Here is a 22763-nt window from a genome sequence, read left to right on the forward strand (position 1 = left end):
ACAGGCTAATTAACTTTCTAATAAGATATGTTATGAAGTGTAGATCTGTTGAGCAAGCCTCTTGGTACCACATTTATTCTAAACTACAAACAAAGTCATTATAAGATTATAAATTTATTACACAGCACGAAGATGAACTGTGACTAAGGAGAGACCTATTGCCAGATAAAGAGCTTCTCCATGTAGCTCACTTAATCACGACCTTGGACAATGCTACGCTTGATGCTAGGTTCAAAATCAACATCATCGGTACCATACGGTCGACCTCTTGGAAGCTGATGGAATGGCAAATCACCATAATGATGAACCCTTCTTGGATAAAGAATTTCCTTTTTGGATTTTAGGTGACTCGAACATAATACCTGCATCGGTCACCTTTGCAAGTGAGCTTTGTTCTTTTACCTTGACCCTCTTTGACAAAGTAGCCAGATCCTTATATATGGTCAATTGCTTCGTTAATGGTGGGAAAGTCATCTGTGTATGTCTTTACTTTCTCTTTTAGTACCTTGGCTCCTCTACCACCCCTTCATCTTCCCGATCGTCCACTATCGAACATTCATGGTCGTAGCTTTCAAATTATATTGGTTTCAGTGAAGAGGAATTGACCTTTTGAACATTCGTGAGGTCAGGAATTCCAAGAAAATAAGACAAATAGAGATGAATATCTTGGATATTTTGTAATTTACGCAATTGGTTTGTTTGGTGATTACCCAGTATTATTGTCGGTTTTCGAATTGACTTGATAATACGATTTTAAAGAGAACAGGAAAGAAGGAAAAGTTGAAAAGTGAAACGTTTTTGTCTATAAGTTTTCTCTGTACTTTACAGTTTCAAGGTTGCCATTGTTCTAAACCAATGGCTGATTAGGGTTCTTCATGAAAAACTGTGGCCCTATTGTTTTATCTTTAAACCATATGGTAGCATATGGTAGTGTATTTGATAACAATTCATTTAGTTCAAAAAGAGAAACAGAAGATTTGGCAAGGACTTTCGTAAATGATAAGAGACCATCTCAGAATCTAAACAAAACCACAACGCTCAAGACTATACTTCCAGACTGTTGTTACCACTGATATACATTTTTATCTACTTTGAAGTGATTCTCGACCCATTCCGTTTTCGAATCCTCCACTAATTTAACTACATCGCTCTTCTTTTTAATGACTTGCTGAATTTCTCATACAGTTATCACCAAGACATGTCCAGTATGAGCAATTCTGAAGTGACAATCGAGTCATACTCTACATCACCCGTTGTATCATCAAGGACATCATCAACATCAAGTTCTCAGAATGACAATTGGGTGCATATGGAAGGAGAGACGGCATTGAGACGGTTACAAGGTCCTCTAGAAGAGTCATTTGTACAGGAAATAAAAGAGGATAAATTACGAGCTATACAGCATTTAATTGAAAAAGAACAAGAAGAGGCAGTTTTGGGTGCGTTGGGGACCGAAAATGAATTGGTGAGAAAGGATGTTGATCAAACAATCAAGAGTGAAAACGAGGAAGAGGGGGACGAGGAAGAAGAAGCGGAGGAGGATAGAGTGGATGCATGGTGCCGATATTTACGAATAGCGTCGCTGGATAGTGCACCTACCACATCACTACTATCAAGTCCTGCATGTGCCTCTGTCTCCACATTTTCCCCAGAATCACTATTGGAGAATCTTAATAATCTTGATTTACCACAACACAAGGATGAAGATCAGGTGAAATTAGATATTCAACGATCATTCACTATCTTGAATCACATACAATCGGTGGTGCATAATACCACAATACATTCAATGTCATCCTCATCTTCAGTGACGTCATCGGTTGAGATCAGCGAACAATTGGAAAAGGGTTCTTCTTTTGCAACCATTTTGAGCACATCAGAGGTGAACTCGTTGAAGAAGATCTTGCTAAACTTGATCATTAAGGTATTGAGGAAGTATCCTAGTTTAAACTATTATCAAGGATATCATGACATTGCTAGTATTGTGTTACTTGTGTGTTATAAAGCAAATCACAATGAACTAATTGAAGAAGATATTGATCAAGACTTGGCGTTCAAATTATTGGAAAAATTGACTATTTTACATTTGAGAGATTTCATGGTGACTGACATAAACTTGTCTGTTGATCATTTGCGATTAATCCCAGCGATAATAGAATCGGTTGATCAACAGTTGTTTCAATTGATTAAACAAACATCCACTTCGTACCAAATGTTGAACGGCCACTTTGACTATAAGTTTCTTCAACCATTATCATCAATCTTGACTTTTTATTCTCATGATTTGACCAATTTGAATCATATTTTGCATATTTGGGATCAGGTGTTGAATCACAACACGGTGCTCATAAATGTCTATATCTATGCCTCCTCGATTATAGTGTTGAAACCAAAAATCTGGGATGCATTGAAGTTGGATCCGGAGCAGAAAGAATTCACCTCGGTTGATTCTGATTTAGTCCATACACACCTTTCACCAACTCAATTATTTGATGAATTGACCGACTCCAATTTGAAAAAGATTCTTGAGAAGGCGAATGATATTTTCGAAGCTCACCCTGTTGAAAAATTAGTCAATTCTGATCAAACATGGCACAAATGGTTTGAACAATACAACCAACATTCAGTCCTACTAGCGACATCTTCGCCTAAACATAGTCTAAATGAGATTGATGAACAGCACAACTCACTTTTCTTCAATGAGAACAAATTAACAGAACTAATACAAACTCAAGACGACGAAATACATAAACAAGTTCTTGATGAATTGCAAGAACAACAACAATTGATGAAAAAACAAGAGGAGGAGGAAGATCTATTACACAATTCACTCCTGTCATCATATGAAGATGAATCAGACATTGAAAGCTCGAATTTGAACTCTCTTAGCTCATCATTGACATTAAATACGTCACAATCAATTCATAAATTTACATCCTCACGGTTATTCAAATCGATATTCTCATCACCTGATGAAATCAATGACAATGATGAAGGTGATAACAGTAAATCCACGGTGAGCAGATCTTGGACCTGGTTCAAATGGAGCAACATCTATAGAATATCGATAACTGTTGGTGTCATTGGAGTCTTTATTCATTTATTCATTGTCAAAAACTATGATTACAAGTATATTCTAAATGGTGAAGTCATCAATGATGTGAAGGATGGTTTACAGGTAATTGGTTCTTTTTTTAGCAAGACGCTTTCGGGAACCACATCCACGTCCATGCCACTGAAGAATATCCTTCAAGTTGGCACAGGAACGTTACAACATACAATTTACCGATTCGAATAACAAAGATTACCTCCCTCCCTATTCCTAATCCATTTTCAATTCATTTACGTTGTATATTAATTTGTTCCTCGTGTTACTTTAATGTATTGCACGTACTAGCAATTCTAGAAAAAATATAAATAGGAGTCACTTTCAAAAAAAAGCAAAAAACGGGAACAGAATTTCTTCACGCTTGTTTTCAACACGCTAGTGGTTCTTGATAAGCATCACGACAAGTCGTGAAGTGTTGTCGGATCCTTTGACAGGTGTGTTGTGGACCGGTTCTAATTTCTGGAGTGTCTTTGTTTTAGCTTGTCTTTAACAAGAATTCCAGCGTGTCCATTCCTGGCAATTGAGTGTGCGTATTGTCTTAATGATTTGATGTCTCCATTGTCTCTGCCGTGAAGGGGGTTACCGTCCATTTGCAAGGATATCTCGCATCAACTGTTCCCTCATGCATTCACATGGAGTCGCAAATCTTCGATCCAGTGAAATGCAGCTTTTATGTTTACTACTGTGAATATTTTGCCCTTTCATTGAGTGAGATGATCACGATATATGACATCAGTCATGAATGAAAATCGGTGTCTTTGATGTCGTTTAATTTTCATTGGTGCTGTATAAGTCAAGTGTCATCTTTCACTAGCACATTAACTACGGGAAACTTTCAAAAGGGACAACCTAGTATGTGACTGGGTCAAATCTATGTGTGAAATGTTGGACTTTTGTTTTGTAGAAGGTCTCTTTTTCCTAGTGGTTTGTGTATCGTATTGGCGAAAGCTAACACAATTAAAGTTGGGCTTAATACTAACTTCCTACTGAATCGCTAGAACGAGCTTTCGTGACGATATAATCGCATCTGTCAAGCAACATGACGAAGAAAGTTGTGTGTTCCTCGTGGGGGTGCAATTATAGGTCCAAATATACGATTTGTAAACCTGTTATTCATGACGTCAATTAGATGTAGAGAGCTCGCTATTCTCTTCACTTTTATAGATAATGTATTTCTGATCATCGCGACCTCATCCACTTGCCATTTAGAATCTCTTTAGTTTAATTTAATCTGTTATAAGACAAAGATTATGTGCACGATTTATATTCATATATGTAACACTACTCAAAGTCTATTTCATAAATCAACACTGTATCAGTATACTGTCCGTGACCCCAACCTCTATACCCACTAGCACTAACCATAAACCTACCAGTTTCATCAACATACAAGTGCGACAACATACCCCCATGATGTCCAGGAACAATTAAGAATGGGGTCGCTTGTTTCTTCAAATTCACCTCCATATTATTCAAATCATCATAAAGACGTAAATTGTATAACCGTATATTATCATTTGATCCACAAAGCAAGAAATCCTTATTGGGCATTGTGCTTAGTGCGCTAACGGGACCACTGATCTTAGGAAACTGCAACAATTTCGATACATTGGGGATCATGGTGTCTTTGTGATGTCCCGACTTGGATCTCTTGTGTGGCATTTTGATTGACAATTCTTCGATTGTTGCGTTACGTCGTCCAGCATATATGAAATCTCCATCATTAGACCATGTCAGTGACATACACCATGGTGGAGTCCCTTCTGAAACGCCTAATCGTATGACTGGTTGGTTTAATCGAATATCCCATATATTTATTGTTCCATCGCTACTTGAACTCATAAATATATTTGAGTTTGTGTGTAATTTTGATTGCGCTTCCTTTGGTGAGGACTTTGCGTCTTGGTCTCGTGTTGGAAGATCATCCTCTTGTTGTTTCTCTTCTTGATCACTGTCACCAAATAACGAATCGACATCATCATCATCATTTGCTTTATTGCTCTCATTGGATACGTCCCCCGAGTCATCAATGATTGTAAATCTCACATCTTCCAACCCATTAGGTCGATACTGTATGTTTGAAATTTGTCCTGACGAAGGCAAGAATTCAATTGTTGTCTTTCCTGTATTCAAATCCCATTCTCTAATCGTCTTGTCCCATGATCCACTAAGAAATCTATCCTGCTCTTGATTCAATCTTAGGGCACTGACAGCATCGGTATGACCCCTTCGTCGATATTGAGAAGTTCCATGGTTGAAATAGTGGTGAATTGTACCTTCGTTATATCTCATTGTGTAGAGACTTATGCCTCCTGAAAGCAATCCTGATAAACACCACAAGCCATTCCGCTCAGCTTCCAAAGCGTACACGGGATTCACTTTTGGTTCGTACGATACACTACCAGTTGAAAAATCTGAATCTTTTAGTTTTGGATTTTGCTTCATCAATTGTTTGCGAGTTAGTGGTTGTTCGTTCTCCCAATATGAACATATAACACCACCATTGGATAATGAGTCAGTTAGGTTATGCTTTTGTGCCATTGTCAATGGTGCTTTCCCTTCAACTGACTGTATGAAATCATATTTCCTTATAAATCCATCTTCACCACCAGTAAGGATCCATTTAGGACCTTGAGTAAATGCTAATGCATGACATTGAGATGTATATGGTATGGCAACTTGAGGAATAATGTCAAAATCGGTGGCTTTTCGAGCTTTAGCGATGATTTGTTCACGAAATGGCAAACTAGTTTCTGATTCTTCAATGTCCTTGACTAGCTCTTCTCTTGTCGGTTCGGTGGATAGTGATTTAGGGGATTCTGAATCCATTTGTGTGTCTTGTGATGGTTTCGATGGCGTGTTCTCCTGAGCTGTATCTGAGGGCGCTTCTATCGCATTAGTTTCATATTCTAGGGCATCCACTTTATCGTTTTGAGGAGAGTTCTGTATTAGTTTCTCTGTCTGCTCCGCGAGTGGTTTATCTTCATCAATAGGCGATCTGGCAACAATCTCATCTTCTTTGTCATCAGCTATAGCCTCGGCATTTGCCCCGGCATCGACCTCGCCCACTACTTCTTCCCCCTCTTCCTCACCCTCCACATCCTCATCTCCATCCTCTTCATCCCCTTCTTCGCTGCCTTCCCCCTCTTCCTCATCTTCTTCATCATCTTCTTCTTCCATTTCATCGTCTTCTCCGCCCTCAATCATATCGTCTTCCTCTTGATCATCATTGTCGTTGTCTAACTGATTATCCTCGGGCTCCATGTCGTAATCTTGGCTGTTTTCATTGTCTTGATATTCATCTTCCATATCATCATCTTCAGCATTGAATAGGTCATCTTGCTCAATTGAAGCCATTTCTACGCAAGTGGTGGGGGGAAAGAGTGGCAGTGGCAGTCAGTTACTATTTAGTTAACTCGAGTTGATCTTTGTACTCTCTAAGTTGACTTTTTTTTTTTCTTTGGCTCTAAAAGGAAGAGGAAGATCATTGGAATTAAGAGTTATGGGATGTCCTACAGTTTCAACCTTAGACAATTGTGTTAGCACGTTGACCTTCATCTAGCTATCCTATTAACCTAAACACATCTATTCGTAGATCCAACCGAACAAAGCTGGTTTGTAATCAACCAACTCTTCTTTCTTGAACCACAAGTCAATTTCCTTCTTGGCAGATTCAACAGAGTCAGAACCGTGACAAACGTTTCTACCCATGTCAACTGCGAAATCACCTCTGATGGTACCTGGAGCACTTTGCAATGGGTTAGTAGCACCCAAGATAGCTCTACCTTGTTTAACAACATCCTTACCTTCCCAAACAGTAGCCAAAACTGGACCACTCAACATGTAGCTCAACAATGATGGGAAGAATGGCTTGGATTGCAAATCTTCGTAGTGAGTTCTCAACAATGATTCAGTTGGTTGAACCAATTTGATTCCAACCAATTTGTAACCTCTGTTTTCGAATCTACCAAGAATGGCTGAGATTAAACCTCTTTGAACACCGTCTGGTTTGATAGCAATAAAAGTTCTTTCGTCTGACATTGTATAAGGGGTGGGGATTATATGAATTGAGTTGATTAAAAGAAAAGGGAAAAGAAGGATACGAAATGAAACGTTGAAAAATTTTTGCTGAAAAAAAAAAAAAAAATTCATCCAATTGGGGTTGCACAAAATGAGGAACACGTTTGACACTCCAATTTCAATTCCTGTTGACGCCAATTGAAAGATCCATTTCTGTAAAGGTAATCACACGTAGTTCGATGAGTGACGAGCTAAGTGATGTTGAGTATTGATTTCCTTCTCCCCAAATTCATGCCCTCATACCGTTTTGATCAGCATCTTGTCATGACCATGGTGGCACCTATTGAGAGCTATAGTGTAATCAAAATGTATACAATGAGACTTGAATAAAATGTGCAAAGTGTGTTTCAATGGGTTGGCTCACCCAACTGTGTCAATCCCTTCATAAACATTCGAAAATAGCCAAGTTCGGGGCCACGTAAGTCGCAAGTGAAAGCGATGCTTTGAAGGATACCAATTTTTGTATTACGACCCATCTTGAGTTTTGACATTTTTTCTTTGAAAGCTCGGACGGAGATTTCTTAAGTCCAATGTACTGTACGGGGAAGTATCGAATTATTTAGCGCATTCGATAGTTCTCCATATTGCTCCTCTCTTCTATACGATCTTCAAGATAGTTATGAGTTAATATCGGTTTGTGTCCATTGTTGTGAGGTGATAATGCTGTAGCCTTATTCATGAACTATGATACGTGATGGTATTTAGGATACGTACTGGTTATGGTTCAATGCGGAATGTATACAGGATTGTGAGATAATCAATGGTGAGATCTCATATAATGTGGTAATTAATACAGGTGAAGTATTGCGTGATACCAAGAACCATAACTAATGGTGTTTTCAGAAAATAACACAATATATGAATATGTGATGTGATACATAGTAATATATGGTGTCACATCTCTAATGATTTAAAGATATAAATATGTGTGCTTCATCCGGAACCCAGTGAGATTCTATAGAGAAACTAATGAATAACTAATCAACTTAGTGAATATCGTATTGAGTTAACACATATATTACAGAGTGTTTGTGTGATTAACACCTTTTATATATTGTAGACGACTCAAACTTTATCATCCATTTCAAGGTTCTCCAAACCGAAAATAAGAAAAGGTCGTCTCAAAATCCCACTCTGTAGATAATAAATATACTATATCATTACTACTCCTCCCGAAAGCCACGAAGATAAAGTTCACCATCCATACATTCCCGTTTTATGGCTTTGATGACGGGTACCTGAAAACAGAGTTTAACATTAGGAAAGACTTCCCAATTAGTGAATCTGAAACAGTAGTTTAGAGAAGAAAATCACAAACTGATGCAAAAATTAACATGGCCGCAAAAAAAAAAATAAACTATTATAATTTATAAGTACAATATATTGTTACGGCATTCAAGATATTAAGTTTTGGGATTCTTGAACTCCCGTCACGTCCATGTTCCTTCCACTGCAGCCTCTTTTCCTTTTTGCTTCTCAAGGAACAGCACCATCCAGTTTGACGACTAAAGTAAACGCACCAAGTCAGATCACCAACTTACCCCGTTGCAAACAACACCTGTTTATCTATTTTTCCAAAAATGGGGTGTGGCGCAAGTATACCAGTTCAAGACGAACAAGATCCGTTCTTGCAAGACAAACAAATCAACGATGCCATAGAACAATCCTTACACTTGAACAAAGCCAATGCTAAAAACGGCGTCAAGTTGTTATTACTAGGCGCAGGTGAAAGTGGTAAATCAACGGTATTGAAACAACTCAAGCTATTACACAAGGGAGGATTCTCACACCAAGAACGAATGCAATATTCAAACATTATATGGTGTGACGTGATTCAAAGTATGAAAATCTTGATTATTCAAGCTCGAAAATTGAAAATCCGTCTAGATTGCGACCAGCCTAATAGTGCATTGATTCCGTTCAAGAGATGCGTGTTACGTAGTGACGCCTTGACTCAAATTGATACTAGTATTGCTGGTGGAACCAATTTCTTGAATGATTATATTTTGAAATATGATGAAAAGATAAAAATGAAGCGGAAATTGAATAGCACCGGGGTGGTTGGGTTTTTAGGCGATCCTGGACAAAAAGGAAACGACACTAGTGCCAATAACGATGAGATTGACCCCGAAATCAGAGACGAAGTTTTGTCAGGTATCCCACAAGCTGTTGTTGGTGGCGGTAACAACAATGGTAATGAACAGCCTCGTTACTCGCGCCACGATATTGCTGAATCAATACATCAATTGTGGGCCAATGATTCCGGTATCAAGAAATGTTTTGAACGATCAAATGAGTTTCAATTTGAGAGCAGCGCTGAGTACTACTTTGACAATGTCTTCAACTTTGCTGACCCTAGTTACTTGTGTTCTGACTTGGACATTTTGAAAGGACGAATCAAAACCACAGGTATCACAGAGACCAACTTCACCATCAACTCCTTCCAATTCAAAGTGTTGGATGCCGGTGGACAACGAAGCGAACGTAGGAAATGGATCCATTGTTTTGATGACATCACTGCCGTGTTGTTTGTCCTTGCAATTAACGAGTACGATCAAATGTTATTTGAAGATGAACGAGTCAATCGTATGCATGAGTCAATCATCTTGTTTGATCAATTGTGCAACTCAAAATGGTTTGTCAATACCCCCTTCATTTTATTCTTGAATAAGATTGATATATTCGAAGAAAAGATCAAACGTAACCCACTAAAGAAGTATTTCCCCGATTATAGGGGCAAGAGAGATGATGTTGATGAAGCGCTTAAATTCTTTGAAACGAATTTTTTAAAGATGAATAGGACCAATAAACCCATATATGTCCATCGAACTTGCGCTACTGATACAAAATCAATGAAGTTTGTATTGAGTGCTGTTGCTGATATTGTCATTCAACTGAATTTGAAAAAGAGTGGAATCATGTGAGATAATGGTTACTACATCTTCATCTTCGCCCTCAATGAAGTCGATAAATCGTATATTAAATACATCTACACATGTCAGCTTAGCTTCTTTCTCTTGTGCTCTTTTCTCTTTGCTTCTCCCCCTCCTTACCATCTCATCATGGCCATTTCATTTCTGTTTCTGTTGTAGTCCAACAAATCTTCAATCAAACCAGTTCCGGAAATAACAATATCTCTATCCCAGACCTTGTTTTGACCCCATTTCTTGACATCAGCAACAGTGATCGCATCAATCTTTTGGAATGCTTCAGTGATTGATTTTTGATGGCCAACAGCCAAGATGTCTCTAGCATTATGAGTAGCAACACGTTTAGTATGAGTCAATCCTCTTAAAAGATGAGTTTTCACTTGAGCTTTTGCTCTAGCAACTTCAGCTTCACTGATTGAAATGGATAATCTATTCCATTGCTTCAATGTGAAGTGGACAAAGTCATCAATGGTGAATCTATCTGGGATTTCAGCATAGAATCCCCATAATCCATGATCAGACAATGATTTTGAGAAATGTTCGTATTTTTCAACAATGTTGTATTCTTGGACAATCGATGACAATTTCGATGATTTGTAGTGGGCTTTTGGTGAGTGGATGTTGAAGTTACCGAAAATCTTGGCAGCAACTTGAGCAGTGTATAAATCTGGAGAGTTTAAGCCTTCGCCATGAACAGCAATTGAGATGTATGCTTTTGGCATAGTGTCATCTCTCATTCTGACTTCTGATCCCAAAAACGAAGCTGGCTTCTTCTCTGGCTTAACACCTTGAGCAACCTTCAAGTTTGATTCAATAGCATTAACCAACTTGTCATGGTCAAAGCTACCAGCAGCAGAAATGACAATGTTGTCATTAACTAAATGTTTGGACAAATGACGCAATGAATCTTGTTGGTCCAAGTTTGAAATTGATTCTTCAGTTCCCAATTTAGGTAAACCCAATGAGTAACCCTGGTATGCAGTGGCAGACAAGTGACTAATAACTCTTGATCTTGGATTAGCCTCAAGTGCATTGGCTTGGTTGGTTAAAAAGTTTTTACCAAATTGGAAATCAGCCTTGGAAACAATATCTTCAGCATTGGTTGCAATGGTGGAAAGTAATTTTCCAGCAGCTTCAATGTTGTCATTGGTGGTTTCGGCAACAATACCATTGAATTCTCTTCCATTTTGAGCACTTACAACAACTCCATCAGCAGAAGCATTGTGTTGTTGTGAAAGGACAGTGGCTGTCAATGCAGAAACACCATTATTGTAAGGATGTTCGGATCTTGAACCAGCGGAGAAATATAAACCAACTGATGAATGTTGTGCATTTGGGATAGTTTCACTGGCGACAGTGATACCATTGGACAAGGTGGTGTATTTGGTACCACTTGAGATGAAACGACGTGCTGTAACGCTTCTCAATACTAATGAGCCACGAATCATGATTAGCTATAGTTCTTCAAACAAAAAAAAAACGACAATTGGAAACCACACAAAGGTTATACAGATATACACAACAGTGTTTGATTGAAGATGTGAGGAGGGTGTCCAAAAGTTGAATGAAATTGGGTGTACAAGAGACAGACTTTCCTGATATCTCTAAGAAAAGAAAGATTTTTTTCATTCAATCGAACACTGGTTGGTTGTACTGAGTCGGTAGCGCGTTCCTTTATATTTTTCAACCAATAGAATGTATGAGAAATAATATACACGCCAATACACATGGTAGCATTATATGGTATCATTACGAAATTACCAATGTTGTCTACTCAGGTCCACTTTCCTTCTTTTTACTTTTCTTTTCATGCCTCTATCCTTACTAACTCTACCTCTAATGTATTCAAATCAAGTATAACAAATTCACCGGTAGCTTTAAACTGCGGTATACTAATCAATCTCACTTGAGCACCAGAATCAGGACATTTGTATACGTCAGTTTCAAACTTGTCTTGATTCCCAACAAAATACACATGAGGTAATTCTGATTCAAAAATGAACGGGTCGGAATTGTCAAATGGATAACAATACAATGTATCTGGAGCTGTGGGGACAAAATTTTGCCACTTCATACTTGATTTCATAACCTTTAATGAATCAGAATCTGCTTCTCGTGTCACATATTTCTTGACATCATTGACATTTTGACCACTAGTGCCCAACATTCTTACTTTATCAAGTTCGAGCCACGTTGGGTTTGTTAATCGACTCAACCTATCACTTTCTAATATTGCACGATTGGTTTTGAATAAGGATTTATGTAATGGTTGCTGAGGAATACAAATCTCTGCTGGATCGTGGTCCCCTGGCATCACAGAAATTGGCATCGTCACAATCAAGTCATTAATGAACTGGTCTAGCTGCTTCAATGACTCATTGTTGTATTTGGAAATGTTTTTCGATCCATAGTTGTTTGTAGTAATGTAGTTTTTCATATCCTCTTCTTCATCAATTTGTTGCAATGGTTCAATAGAATCACCAGCAATGATCAATTGTGCTATATTGCTATTGATCTGCTTTTCATCATCACTACCGAGCTCGCCAAGAAGGTATTGTTTGAGTAACTCAAGTTTCAAATCGTAATGACCCTCAAGCCCAATATCCAAACCAGACACCAATGCAACTTTACCTGATCTTGTTTCACCATTCAGAAGTGGCTTCTGTGGAGCACACTCGGGATAAGCCACATCCATAATCTCAAATATACCGGCTTGGATTTCAATCCCCAACACGGCAACAATACACCCAGTGACTAGTAAATTATGTTGTAAAAATTCATCATTATGCAAAATGGCTCTACCAGATTCATCTTCCAACATAACCACCGGCTGTTCACTATCAGACAAATACGAAACTGGCTCCAATGGTAACACATCGTCGGTACCTTTTTCAACATCATTCAAAATGTTCAACTTGTATTTGGCATCAACGAAAACTGTACCAATAACCCAACATAATTTACCGCCAACTATATCCAAAATTTTGTCTTGTTTGGTTATGGTTTGGCCATCGACTTTCTTAGTACCATTACCCCATTTCTTCATTGCATTGGTCCATGCTCGTTTCTGTAGTTTATTGTAGCGATACTGATACATTGAAAAATATTGTTGATCGTATTTTCGTGATTTAGGGTCGATGAAAAATTCATTACGTTTGGCAAACTCTGACGGTATTCTGACTTCTTTTCTGTGAACATTTTTGGTCTCGATTCCTTGATTGAAGTATTGGGTATATGACATTTTGCCGTGTGATTCTACTAATGAGCACAGCACAGGATTGAATTTAAATTATTTTTTATTTTTTTAAAACCAAACGCGTCAGTACTTGATGCGCTGATATAATTTTAAAGAGAAGCAAAGATGAATCTCTTCACAAGCCAGAGTCATATATATATCTACAACAATAATGTTTTGTATGGCCAATGCTTTCCTCTATACCTACTTCTTATCTCTTTTTTGTTTCTTGTGTTTCTTTTCAATTGATTTGCCACTAGCCCCAATTGTAATATTCACTTTGGGAGGTACGTCGAACCCAAATGATTTACCAACCTTGACCAAATCCAATTTATCAATTTGATACACTGTCTTCAAACTATGTGAAGCATAAGCTTGTAGATATGCCCTGTAACCATCTTTGGCAGACTGGTGCAACAAATAATTTGTCTTGATTAATTTTGTCAATTGCGATTGAACGTTGGCAATCTTATTAGCTGGAAACTCGTATTCGTTAAGTGGCACATTGGCTGCCTTAAGGTATCTCAAGAATCCCAATTCAGATGGAGTTAAAAACATTAGTGACTTGCCTTTACCTTGAGTGCCTCTTGCTGTTCTACCAACTCTGTGAATATAGTCTCTTGGGTCATCTGGGGGATCGAATTGAACAATCCAGTCAACAGCAGGGATATCCAATCCTCTAGCGGCAACGTCGGTGCACACCAAGATACCTTGCTTTGCATTACAGAATTCAAAAAATGTATTTGTACGTTTTTGTTGCTTTTGTTTGCCATGAAGATCCAACACTGGTAAGTCAATATAATTGAGCAATTCACTGTAAAACTTGACACTGTTACAGGATGACAAAAACACAATAATCTTCTTTTTGACATTTCTCTTCAAAAATGAAAATAACAAAAGAAACCTCTTATCTGAGTCACACACCACATATCCTTGTTCCAATCCATCAGCCGTAGAAACATCTCTTTCAGAAACAACGTTTATATACAATGGACCTGGTCTCAAGGAAATCCGGGCAAGATCTTCAACTTTAGTCGTTTGTGTTGCTGAAAATAACATTGTTTGTCTATCCTCATTAGGTAGGATTTTGATAATTTGTTTCATTTCCTCCTCGAACCCAATTTCCAATATTCTATCAGCTTCATCAATAATCAATGCTTTCAAATTACTAAATACAAAACCCTGAGTGTTTTTCAAATGATCTAAAAGTCTACCAGGCGTAGCAACCAATAAATTGACTCCCTTTGCCAATTTAGTAGCCTCTTGTCTTCGATCAGCACCACCAATCACTATCCCACAAGTTTGCGAATGATGCTCCATTAATTGCCTAGCAACGCCAAAAATCTGTAGAGCCAATTCTCTAGTGGGTGTTATTATAATCACAGCTGTACCATTTCTAGGTTTGATTTTCAATGAATACATGAGCTCGATTGCCGGGATGAGGAATGCCAATGTCTTTCCTGATCCGGTCTTTGCTGCTCCCAATACATCTCTTCCTGCTAACAATGGGGGTATAGTTTTGGCTTGTACTTTAGTCATCTTTGTGAAGCCCATTTCTCTAATGGCTTTCATTGTCGGTTCTGAAAAGTCTGCTTTTTCAAAGGAATAATTATCCTTAGATTCGTCATCATCATCAACGTTGTCATTGTTGCTTGAGTCAACAACCTTTGCCTTTGTCAACTCTTGCAATCTCTTTTCATCTTTTGCTTGCTTTTTGTTTACTGCTTTTGCTTCTGGATCTTGAATGTTTTGTCCTAAAAGCCCTGCTACTTCGTCAAACTCGTCATCTAATTGATCGACAGCCTTTTCAGTGTCTATGTCCACCTCATTTTCAGAGTCTGAATCTGATTCTGATTCATTTCTTGTTCTCTTTTTGGTATGCTTCGTCAGTTCCAAACTAGACTTTCTGACAGTCTTTTTGTCAGTTGAATGCTTAGCCATATGTTGTTGTATTGATAAAGTGATACGAGATGTATGCGATGATCTTTCTAAAATTGAGATGAGACTAAAACGAGAAGAAAAAAAAAAAATACAAGATGGAAAGTCGTGTACTGGGTGATAATAATTCAAATCAAAGCGGGATGTCTTGAGTTTTGCTTTTTTTGCAACCAAAAACAGAAAAAGAATACATACAGTAGGAGGCACACTGTGTCAATGCATTTTAAAAGAGCAAAACTTTCAAGCTCAATTACAAAGACTAACCCTTTTAAGCTCTCTCAAACACTCTGCTCTACTTTGTCTAGCTCTTACCATGCCCAATTGGATTCAGCACTTGTCTCAAAAATTGCCAAAACCCGTTTGTTCTGTTACAATTCTCATCTTCACGGTTGCTGTGATTAGCTAATACATGAACAGGTGCTGTATTGGTTGCAATTCCAACTGCAGTTTCAATTACTCCTTCTTCTGTTTAAGCTTCTTCAACTGCGATTTCGCTGTGATTAATCCGGACAATGCGCCCAATACATTCATTTTGTTTTCGCGGCAATACCCCAGGTATTCATCAATCCACCAGTTGATGGATACCACCGGAAAGCTGAAAAACCATCACCAACAACAACAACAAGTAACCTCGCCAATTAAAAAAAGGCTAAGCAACTTTGTTGCACCTTAAAGGATCTTCAACTTCTCTCAAGCTCTCTGAGTTTAGCAAGAAAACACTCCTCTTCGTCTTGCGAACAATCTCCCCGTAAATAAGGCTCCAATCCGACCAATATGTGTTTCCAATGTTGGACAAGGATAATAGAATGGTGTTGTGATTCTTTGGATGATTTAGTTTTTTGTGAGCCCTGAAGCTTGTAGGAAGCCTTATGCACAAGCACTAGTGCTTAAATGGTTGGTCATTTTAGATGAGAATATGATAATACAACTTTCTTTTGACCTCTGTGTAGACGATTGAGTGTAGTGGAGCAAGATTCAAAACTTGGCGTTGGTTCACGTGTTGCAAGATAAGGTCAAGGATACCAGAGTGTAGATCAATTATCAAAAACATGATGAGGTGGCAATGAGGATGATAGCATGGACTTTGAAGCAAATGAATAATTGCAATTTGAAGATTGTTCAACTTTTCTAAATGTTGTGGTCTTGTATAAGAGGAAGAATTAAAAGGAGGCTCTACGTTTTAACTTTGTCAAGTCGATTTGATTAAGCTACAATTATGGAGAAAGTGTTAATGAAACTAACGGTCATTAAACCGTCAGCCACATGATATTGGGAGTAAGCCAGTTAGTGTAAATGCAATTGTTGTCGACTATGATAAATAGCATTTATCAAATGGTATTTTTGCAGTACGTCGCACAACTTTTGTATTATGAATTGATATAGAGTCCCTCTCAGACACAAATTGTTCCACTTTTTGTTCCAGGAGAACCTTATCCCATCTGTTTTATAAAACAATAGGTTTGACCCATGTGTTAGTCATACTGCTATTTGTACTCATTTGGTATAAACAAAACAAACAAAAGATGCATACAATACGTGACACAAAAGAAGCACAAATCTAATTTTTCACCACAACCAAAGAGGCACCTTTCTATAAAATTTCGATACATTCATTAATTCTTTCACACACTCACACTCTCACACACACCAACCCATCATTAAAAAGCTATAAAAATGTCTGGGTATACAGTATCATCTACAAAATCATATATGCTGGCCATGCAACCCATGGTTGACTCGCTTCAACAACGAATGTTGTCCCAGCAACCACAGAAGGTACCAGCTATGGACAATGAGTACGGCAAATACACACCAATCGAAACAATTCTATCTAGATTTGAAGGAATCTCTACCAAATCTTTCAAACGTATGATAGAGGGATCTCTGTCTAATGATACCCAGATTTTGAAGCAGATTCAAGATGAGTGTGGAAGAATAAGTTTAGAAAGGGGTCAAGATGAATTGGAAACATTCACCCTTATCCAGTCCTTGGTTGCCGACTCATCTAGTGACGAACAACTTCAATCTTCACTTTTTGATATTTTAGGTTTTGACGAATTTAACTTGATTTCAAAGATAGTCCAAAATAAGCGAGCTTTTGCAGAGGCACGCAAAAGTGGCTTACTCTCTGCCCAGGATAGAGCACAATTGTTAATTGAGAATCAAAAACGGAACGCCAATCAGCAAATTTTACCAAAATCGGAGTTTCAAAAGTATCCCCACGTATATAAAAATCAAGATACTGTGAATATTGCAGCCATCACTGGAGGAAAATTTGCCCTTCCAAAGGGAACAACGAGAATGTCATATCCCTTGAACGAAGAGCTAATTATACCGTACCCCGAAGAACTGCCGAACAAATGGATTTCTGAAAAACAACTTGTAAAAGTCAAAGATTTAGATTTTCTATGCCAAGGAACTTTTAAAAACTACAAGTCGTTAAACAAGGTTCAAAGTTTGGTGTACCCTGTGGCATACAACAGTAATGAGAACATGCTTATTTGTGCGCCTACTGGTGCCGGTAAAACGGATGTCGCTTTGTTAACAATCCTACACACGATTGGACAATTTGTTACTGAGACCGTGGGCAACGACAACGAAGTCACAGTTGACATTGACTACGATGAGTTTAAGATTGTATATGTTGCACCATTGAAAGCTTTAGCGGCAGAAATTGTTGAAAAATATTCGAAGAAGCTTCAATGGCTAGGTATTAAAGTACGAGAATTGACAGGTGATATGCAATTAACGAGACAAGAAATAATAGCAACCCAGATCATTGTAACTACCCCAGAAAAATGGGATGTTGTTACAAGAAAACTGACGGGTGATAGTGAGTTGGTGTCAAAGGTTAAACTACTAATCATTGATGAGGTACACCTTTTACACGAAGATCGTGGTTCAGTTATAGAGACATTAGTTGCACGTACCTTGAGACAAGTTGAAAGCACACAACTGATGATTAGAGTTGTTGGATTGTCCGCCACCTTGCCCAACTATATGGATGTTGCCGACTTTCTTGGAGTAAATAGAAATGTGGGGATGTTTTACTTTGATCAGTCATTTAGACCAATCCCTTTACAACAGCAAGTGTTGGGTGTTCGCGGTAAAGCAGGTTCCAAAACTGCAAGAGAAAACTTGGATAAGATTTCGTATGAAAAACTTTCAGAGTATGTCAGCCAAGGATTACAAGTTATGGTGTTTGTGCACTCACGAAAGGAAACTGTCAATACTGCGAGAACGTTTATCTCAATGGCACAGGATCGTAACGAATTGGGTATGTTTGACTGTACTGAAAGTGAATATTACGAAAAGTATAAACGGGAGGCGTCACAAAAGAATAGAAGTAAAGAGTTGAGGGAGCTATTCCCACATGGGTTTGGAACTCATAATGCGGGTATGCTTCGTAGTGATCGAAATTTGACAGAACGCATGTTTGAAAATGGTGCTATAAAGGTACTATGTTGTACCTCGACTTTGGCCTGGGGTGTAAATTTGCCAGCCGCTGTTGTCATCATCAAGGGCACGCAAGTTTACAATCCAAAAGAAGGTGGATTCACCGATTTGGGTATTTCCGATGTTATTCAAATTTTTGGACGTGCTGGTAGGCCCCAGTACGAAAATTTTGGAACTGGTATTTTGTGCACCACCAGTGACAAACTTGATCATTATGTTGCATTGTTGACTCAGCAACATCCAATTGAATCAAAATTGAAGGAAAAATTGATTGATAATTTGAATGCTGAGATTTCGTTGGGCACGGTGACTAATGTTGATGAGGGTGTACAATGGCTTGGTTACACTTATATGATCACCAGAATGAAAAAAAATCCATTCGCCTATGGAATGTCATGGCAGGAAATTCAAGATGATCCGCTTCTAATAAACAAAAGACGAGAATTGATTGTGTCGAGTGCAAAAAGACTTCATGGGTTACAAATGATTGTGTATGATGATGAAACTGGATCTTTTATGCCAAAAGATTTAGGAAGAATAGCTTCAGACTTTTACTTGCTTAGTAATTCAGTGGAAATTTTCAACCAAATGGTGAATCCTTTGGCAACAGAAGCAGATATATTGTCCATGATAAGTATGAGTAGCGAATTTGACAGTATCAAGTTTCGAGAAGAAGAAGCTAAAGAATTGAAACAATTAATGGAGGATGACTCGCCTTGTCAAATTGGAGCCAATGTGGATACCCCGCAAGGCAAGACAAATATCCTACTTCAAGCATTCATTTCGCAAGCAAATATAAGAGAATCAGCATTGATTTCTGACTCCAATTATGTTGCTCAAAACTCAGCAAGAATATGTCGTTCTTTGTTCTTGATTGCCATGAATAGAAGGTGGAGTAAATTGATGAATATAATGTTGTCCTTGTGCAAGTCCATTGATCGACGTATATGGTCGTTTGAGCATCCGATGATGCAGTTTGACTTACCTGAACCGGTTTTGAGAAATATCCGATCAAAGAATCCATCCATGGAAATGCTTCGAGATATGGAGCCAGCTGAATTGGGTGATATGGTGCATAATAGACTGATGGGAAATACATTGTACAAGCTTGTGGGCAAGTTTCCTTATATTGAGCTTGATTCGGAAATTTTTCCCATCACAACAAATGTCATGAGGATTCATATTGTACTTCAACCGGATTTCGTATGGGATGATAAGATTCATGGGCAAGCACAGTACTTTTGGCTAAGTGTTGAAGAGTCAGATAGTTTCAATGTTCTTCATGTGGAAAAATTCATTTTGCACAAAAGGCAGTTGAATAATCCTCATGAAATGGACTTTATGATTCCGTTGTCGGATCCGTTACCCCCACAAGTTATTATCAGAATCGTATCCGATTCATGGATTGGTTCTGAGACAATCCATCCAGTCTCATTCCAGCATTTGATCAGACCTCAAAATGAAACGATGAAGACTGAACTTTTACGATTACAACCTTTGCCAGTTACTGCATTAAAGAATCCAGAAATTGAAAAGATTTACTCTCCCAAATTCAAATATTTCAATCCAATGCAAACAATGGTTTTTCATACCTTGTACAATACGAACGAAAGTGCTTTTGTGGGTTCACCTACGGGGTCGGGAAAGACATTAGTGGCAGAATTGGCCATTTGGCACGCATTCAATGAATTTCCTTCTTCCAAGGTGGTTTACATCGCTCCCATGAAGGCTTTGGTTCGTGAAAGAGTTGATGATTGGAGAGCAAGAATTTCAAAGAATAGTACACATAAATTGGTAGAATTGACTGGTGATTCTTTACCTAGTGTCGATGAAGTCAAGGAAGCAGACATAATTATAACAACGCCGGAAAAATTCGATGGTATTTCACGTAATTGGCAAACAAGAACGTTTGTTCAAAAAGTGTCGCTCGTCATTATGGATGAAATACATCTTTTAGCAAGTGATCGTGGTCCTATTTTGGAAATGATTGTAAGTCGTGTCAATTATATCTCATCTCAAACCAAGCAGCCAATTAGGCTACTTGGAATGTCAACTGCGGTCTCAAACGCTTTTGATATGGCTGGTTGGTTAGGTGTCAGAAATGGACTTTTCAATTTCCCACAATCGGTGCGTCCAGTTCCGCTACAAATGTATATTGATGGTTTCCCCGATAATTTGGCGTTTTGTCCCTTAATGAAGACGATGAATAAGCCAGCATTTTTAGCAATTAAGCAGCACTCTCCTGAGAAACCCGTATTGATCTTTGTTGCATCTCGTCGTCAAACAAGATTGACCGCATTGGATTTGATTCACCTATGTGGGATGGAATCTAACCCTAGAAGGTTCTTGAACATGTCAGATTTCGAATTGGAAGATGTATTGGAGAAAGTCAAAGATGAAACTTTGAAACTTTCATTACAATTTGGAATGGGGTTGCATCATGCTGGTTTAGTTGAATCTGATCGTCAAATTTCACACAAATTGTTTGAATCGGGAAAGATCCAAATTTTGATTGCCACTTCTACTTTGGCATGGGGTGTCAATTTACCAGCGCATCTTGTCATTGTCAAGGGTACTCAATTCTTTGATGCCAAAATCGAAGGATATAGAGATATGGACTTGACGGATATTCTCCAAATGATGGGACGTGCAGGAAGACCGGCTTTTGACACAAGTGGTACTGCCATAGTATACACCAAGGAATCGAAAAAGATATTCTACAAACATTTTTTGAATTTGGGATTCCCCGTTGAATCATCGTTACATAAAGTGTTGGATAACCATATTGGTGCCGAGATTTCTGCAGGGACAATAAAAACAAGGCAAGAAGCAATGGATTTCTTGACCTGGACTTTTCTATACAGAAGAGCTCATAACAATCCTACATATTATGGGATTGAGGATGTTTCGCAGTACGGTATTTCACAGTATTTGGCAGGTCTTATTGACAAAAGCATTGACAGTTTGGTGAAATCCAAGTGTGTTTACACCGGTGGCACTGAGGATTTACACCCAACCTCATTTTTGCATATTTCGTCGTATTATTATCTTTCCCATTTGACAATGCGTAACTTTGTCAACAAGATCAAACCAGAATTTAGTTTTAGAGATGCTTTGAAGTTGTTGTGTGAAGCTACTGAATATGATGAATTGGCAACACGACATGGTGAAGAATTGATCAATATGGAGCTATCGCTTGCCATGAGATACCCTGCTGAAGATCTTGAACGTGAATTTATTTGGGACCCTCATGTCAAGGCATATTTGTTGTTGCAGGCGTTCATGAGTAGGGATGAGTTGCCAATTGCTGATTATAGTCAGGATACTGTGTCAATATTGGACCAGGCATTGCGTATATTGCAAGCTTATATCGACGCAGCTGCTGAAATGGGATTCTTGAAAGCTGTATTGACATTTGTTCAATTGATGCAGTGTATAAAACAGAGATGCTGGTACGATGATGATCCAGTGAGTACATTGCCTGGATTGAGTCTTACCGTAAAAGACCCTGAAGTAGAGAACGGTGTCACTTTGAAGAAACTTGGGTCAATGAACAAAGGTCACTTGTTCCAAACCGCAGAGAAGCTTGGTGTTTGTAAAGAAAAGACGGATGCGAGAACATTAGCAGCTACAAATGAAGAAGCCAGAAAACAATTTGTCAATGTGGCATCGCATTTACCAACAGGAGATCTTCAGTTCAAGCAAACTGAGCCAGCACTTGCTCGAGTGATGTTAGTTCATAACAATCACCCACTTACTGATCAATTCAAAGTCTATTGTCCCTATTTCCCCAAACCACAAAGAGAATCTTGGTTTGTCATTATTCACGATGATAAGGAATTGCTTTTGTTGAAGAGAGCTTCTCCAAGACTTAAACTGAAAAAGGGGGTGGTTTCTTGTGAAGTGGAAATACCAGACGACTTGTTTGGCAAGAGTGTGACTATATCCTGTGTGAATGATGCAATGGATATCGAATACGATATAAAGACGGTCCTTTTATAGAATCAGCTACACA

General features: G+C 38.3%; 8 protein-coding genes across 8 annotated transcripts; 3 read left to right on the top strand and 5 right to left on the bottom strand. All coding sequences in view use genetic code 12, as the record gives it.

The window, feature by feature from the left end:
* Positions 1-1198: 1198 nt before the first annotated feature.
* On the top strand, positions 1199-3298 carry GYP8 (Gyp8p; the record flags this gene model as incomplete). Its single annotated transcript, XM_036811435.1, has 1 exon — positions 1199-3298. The coding sequence occupies one exon, from the start codon at positions 1199-1201 to the stop codon at positions 3296-3298; it is 2100 nt and encodes a 699-aa protein (XP_036663282.1).
* A 1092-nt stretch (positions 3299-4390) lies between these two features.
* On the bottom strand, positions 4391-6466 carry CPAR2_101380 (SAGA complex subunit; the record flags this gene model as incomplete). Its single annotated transcript, XM_036811446.1, has 1 exon — positions 4391-6466. One exon carries the CDS (start codon positions 6464-6466, stop codon positions 4391-4393), a length of 2076 nt encoding a protein of 691 aa, XP_036663283.1.
* Positions 6467-6694: 228 nt separating this feature from the next.
* YNK1 (nucleoside diphosphate kinase) lies at positions 6695-7150 on the bottom strand (the record flags this gene model as incomplete). The annotated part of the gene is made up of 1 exon (XM_036811457.1): positions 6695-7150. The coding sequence occupies one exon, from the start codon at positions 7148-7150 to the stop codon at positions 6695-6697; it is 456 nt and encodes a 151-aa protein (XP_036663284.1).
* Positions 7151-8769: 1619 nt separating this feature from the next.
* On the top strand, positions 8770-10113 carry CAG1 (guanine nucleotide-binding protein subunit alpha; the record flags this gene model as incomplete). Its single annotated transcript, XM_036811468.1, has 1 exon — positions 8770-10113. The coding sequence occupies one exon, from the start codon at positions 8770-8772 to the stop codon at positions 10111-10113; it is 1344 nt and encodes a 447-aa protein (XP_036663285.1).
* Positions 10114-10238: 125 nt separating this feature from the next.
* Positions 10239-11567, bottom strand: CPAR2_101410 (ubiquinol--cytochrome-c reductase subunit; the record flags this gene model as incomplete). The annotated part of the gene is made up of 1 exon (XM_036811479.1): positions 10239-11567. One exon carries the CDS (start codon positions 11565-11567, stop codon positions 10239-10241), a length of 1329 nt encoding a protein of 442 aa, XP_036663286.1.
* A 359-nt stretch (positions 11568-11926) lies between these two features.
* On the bottom strand, positions 11927-13360 carry HYS2 (DNA-directed DNA polymerase delta subunit; the record flags this gene model as incomplete). Its single annotated transcript, XM_036811490.1, has 1 exon — positions 11927-13360. The coding sequence occupies one exon, from the start codon at positions 13358-13360 to the stop codon at positions 11927-11929; it is 1434 nt and encodes a 477-aa protein (XP_036663287.1).
* Positions 13361-13558: 198 nt separating this feature from the next.
* Positions 13559-15295, bottom strand: HAS1 (ATP-dependent RNA helicase; the record flags this gene model as incomplete). Its single annotated transcript, XM_036811501.1, has 1 exon — positions 13559-15295. One exon carries the CDS (start codon positions 15293-15295, stop codon positions 13559-13561), a length of 1737 nt encoding a protein of 578 aa, XP_036663288.1.
* A 1671-nt stretch (positions 15296-16966) lies between these two features.
* Positions 16967-22750, top strand: CPAR2_101440 (putative RNA helicase; the record flags this gene model as incomplete). The annotated part of the gene is made up of 1 exon (XM_036811512.1): positions 16967-22750. The coding sequence occupies one exon, from the start codon at positions 16967-16969 to the stop codon at positions 22748-22750; it is 5784 nt and encodes a 1927-aa protein (XP_036663289.1).
* Positions 22751-22763: the final 13 nt, after the last annotated feature.

The sequence above is a fragment of the Candida parapsilosis genome, contig 005569 (genome assembly GCF_000182765.1).
Source record: "Candida parapsilosis strain CDC317 annotated contig 005569".
NCBI classification, from domain to species: Eukaryota; Fungi; Ascomycota; class Pichiomycetes; order Serinales; family Debaryomycetaceae; genus Lodderomyces; species Lodderomyces parapsilosis.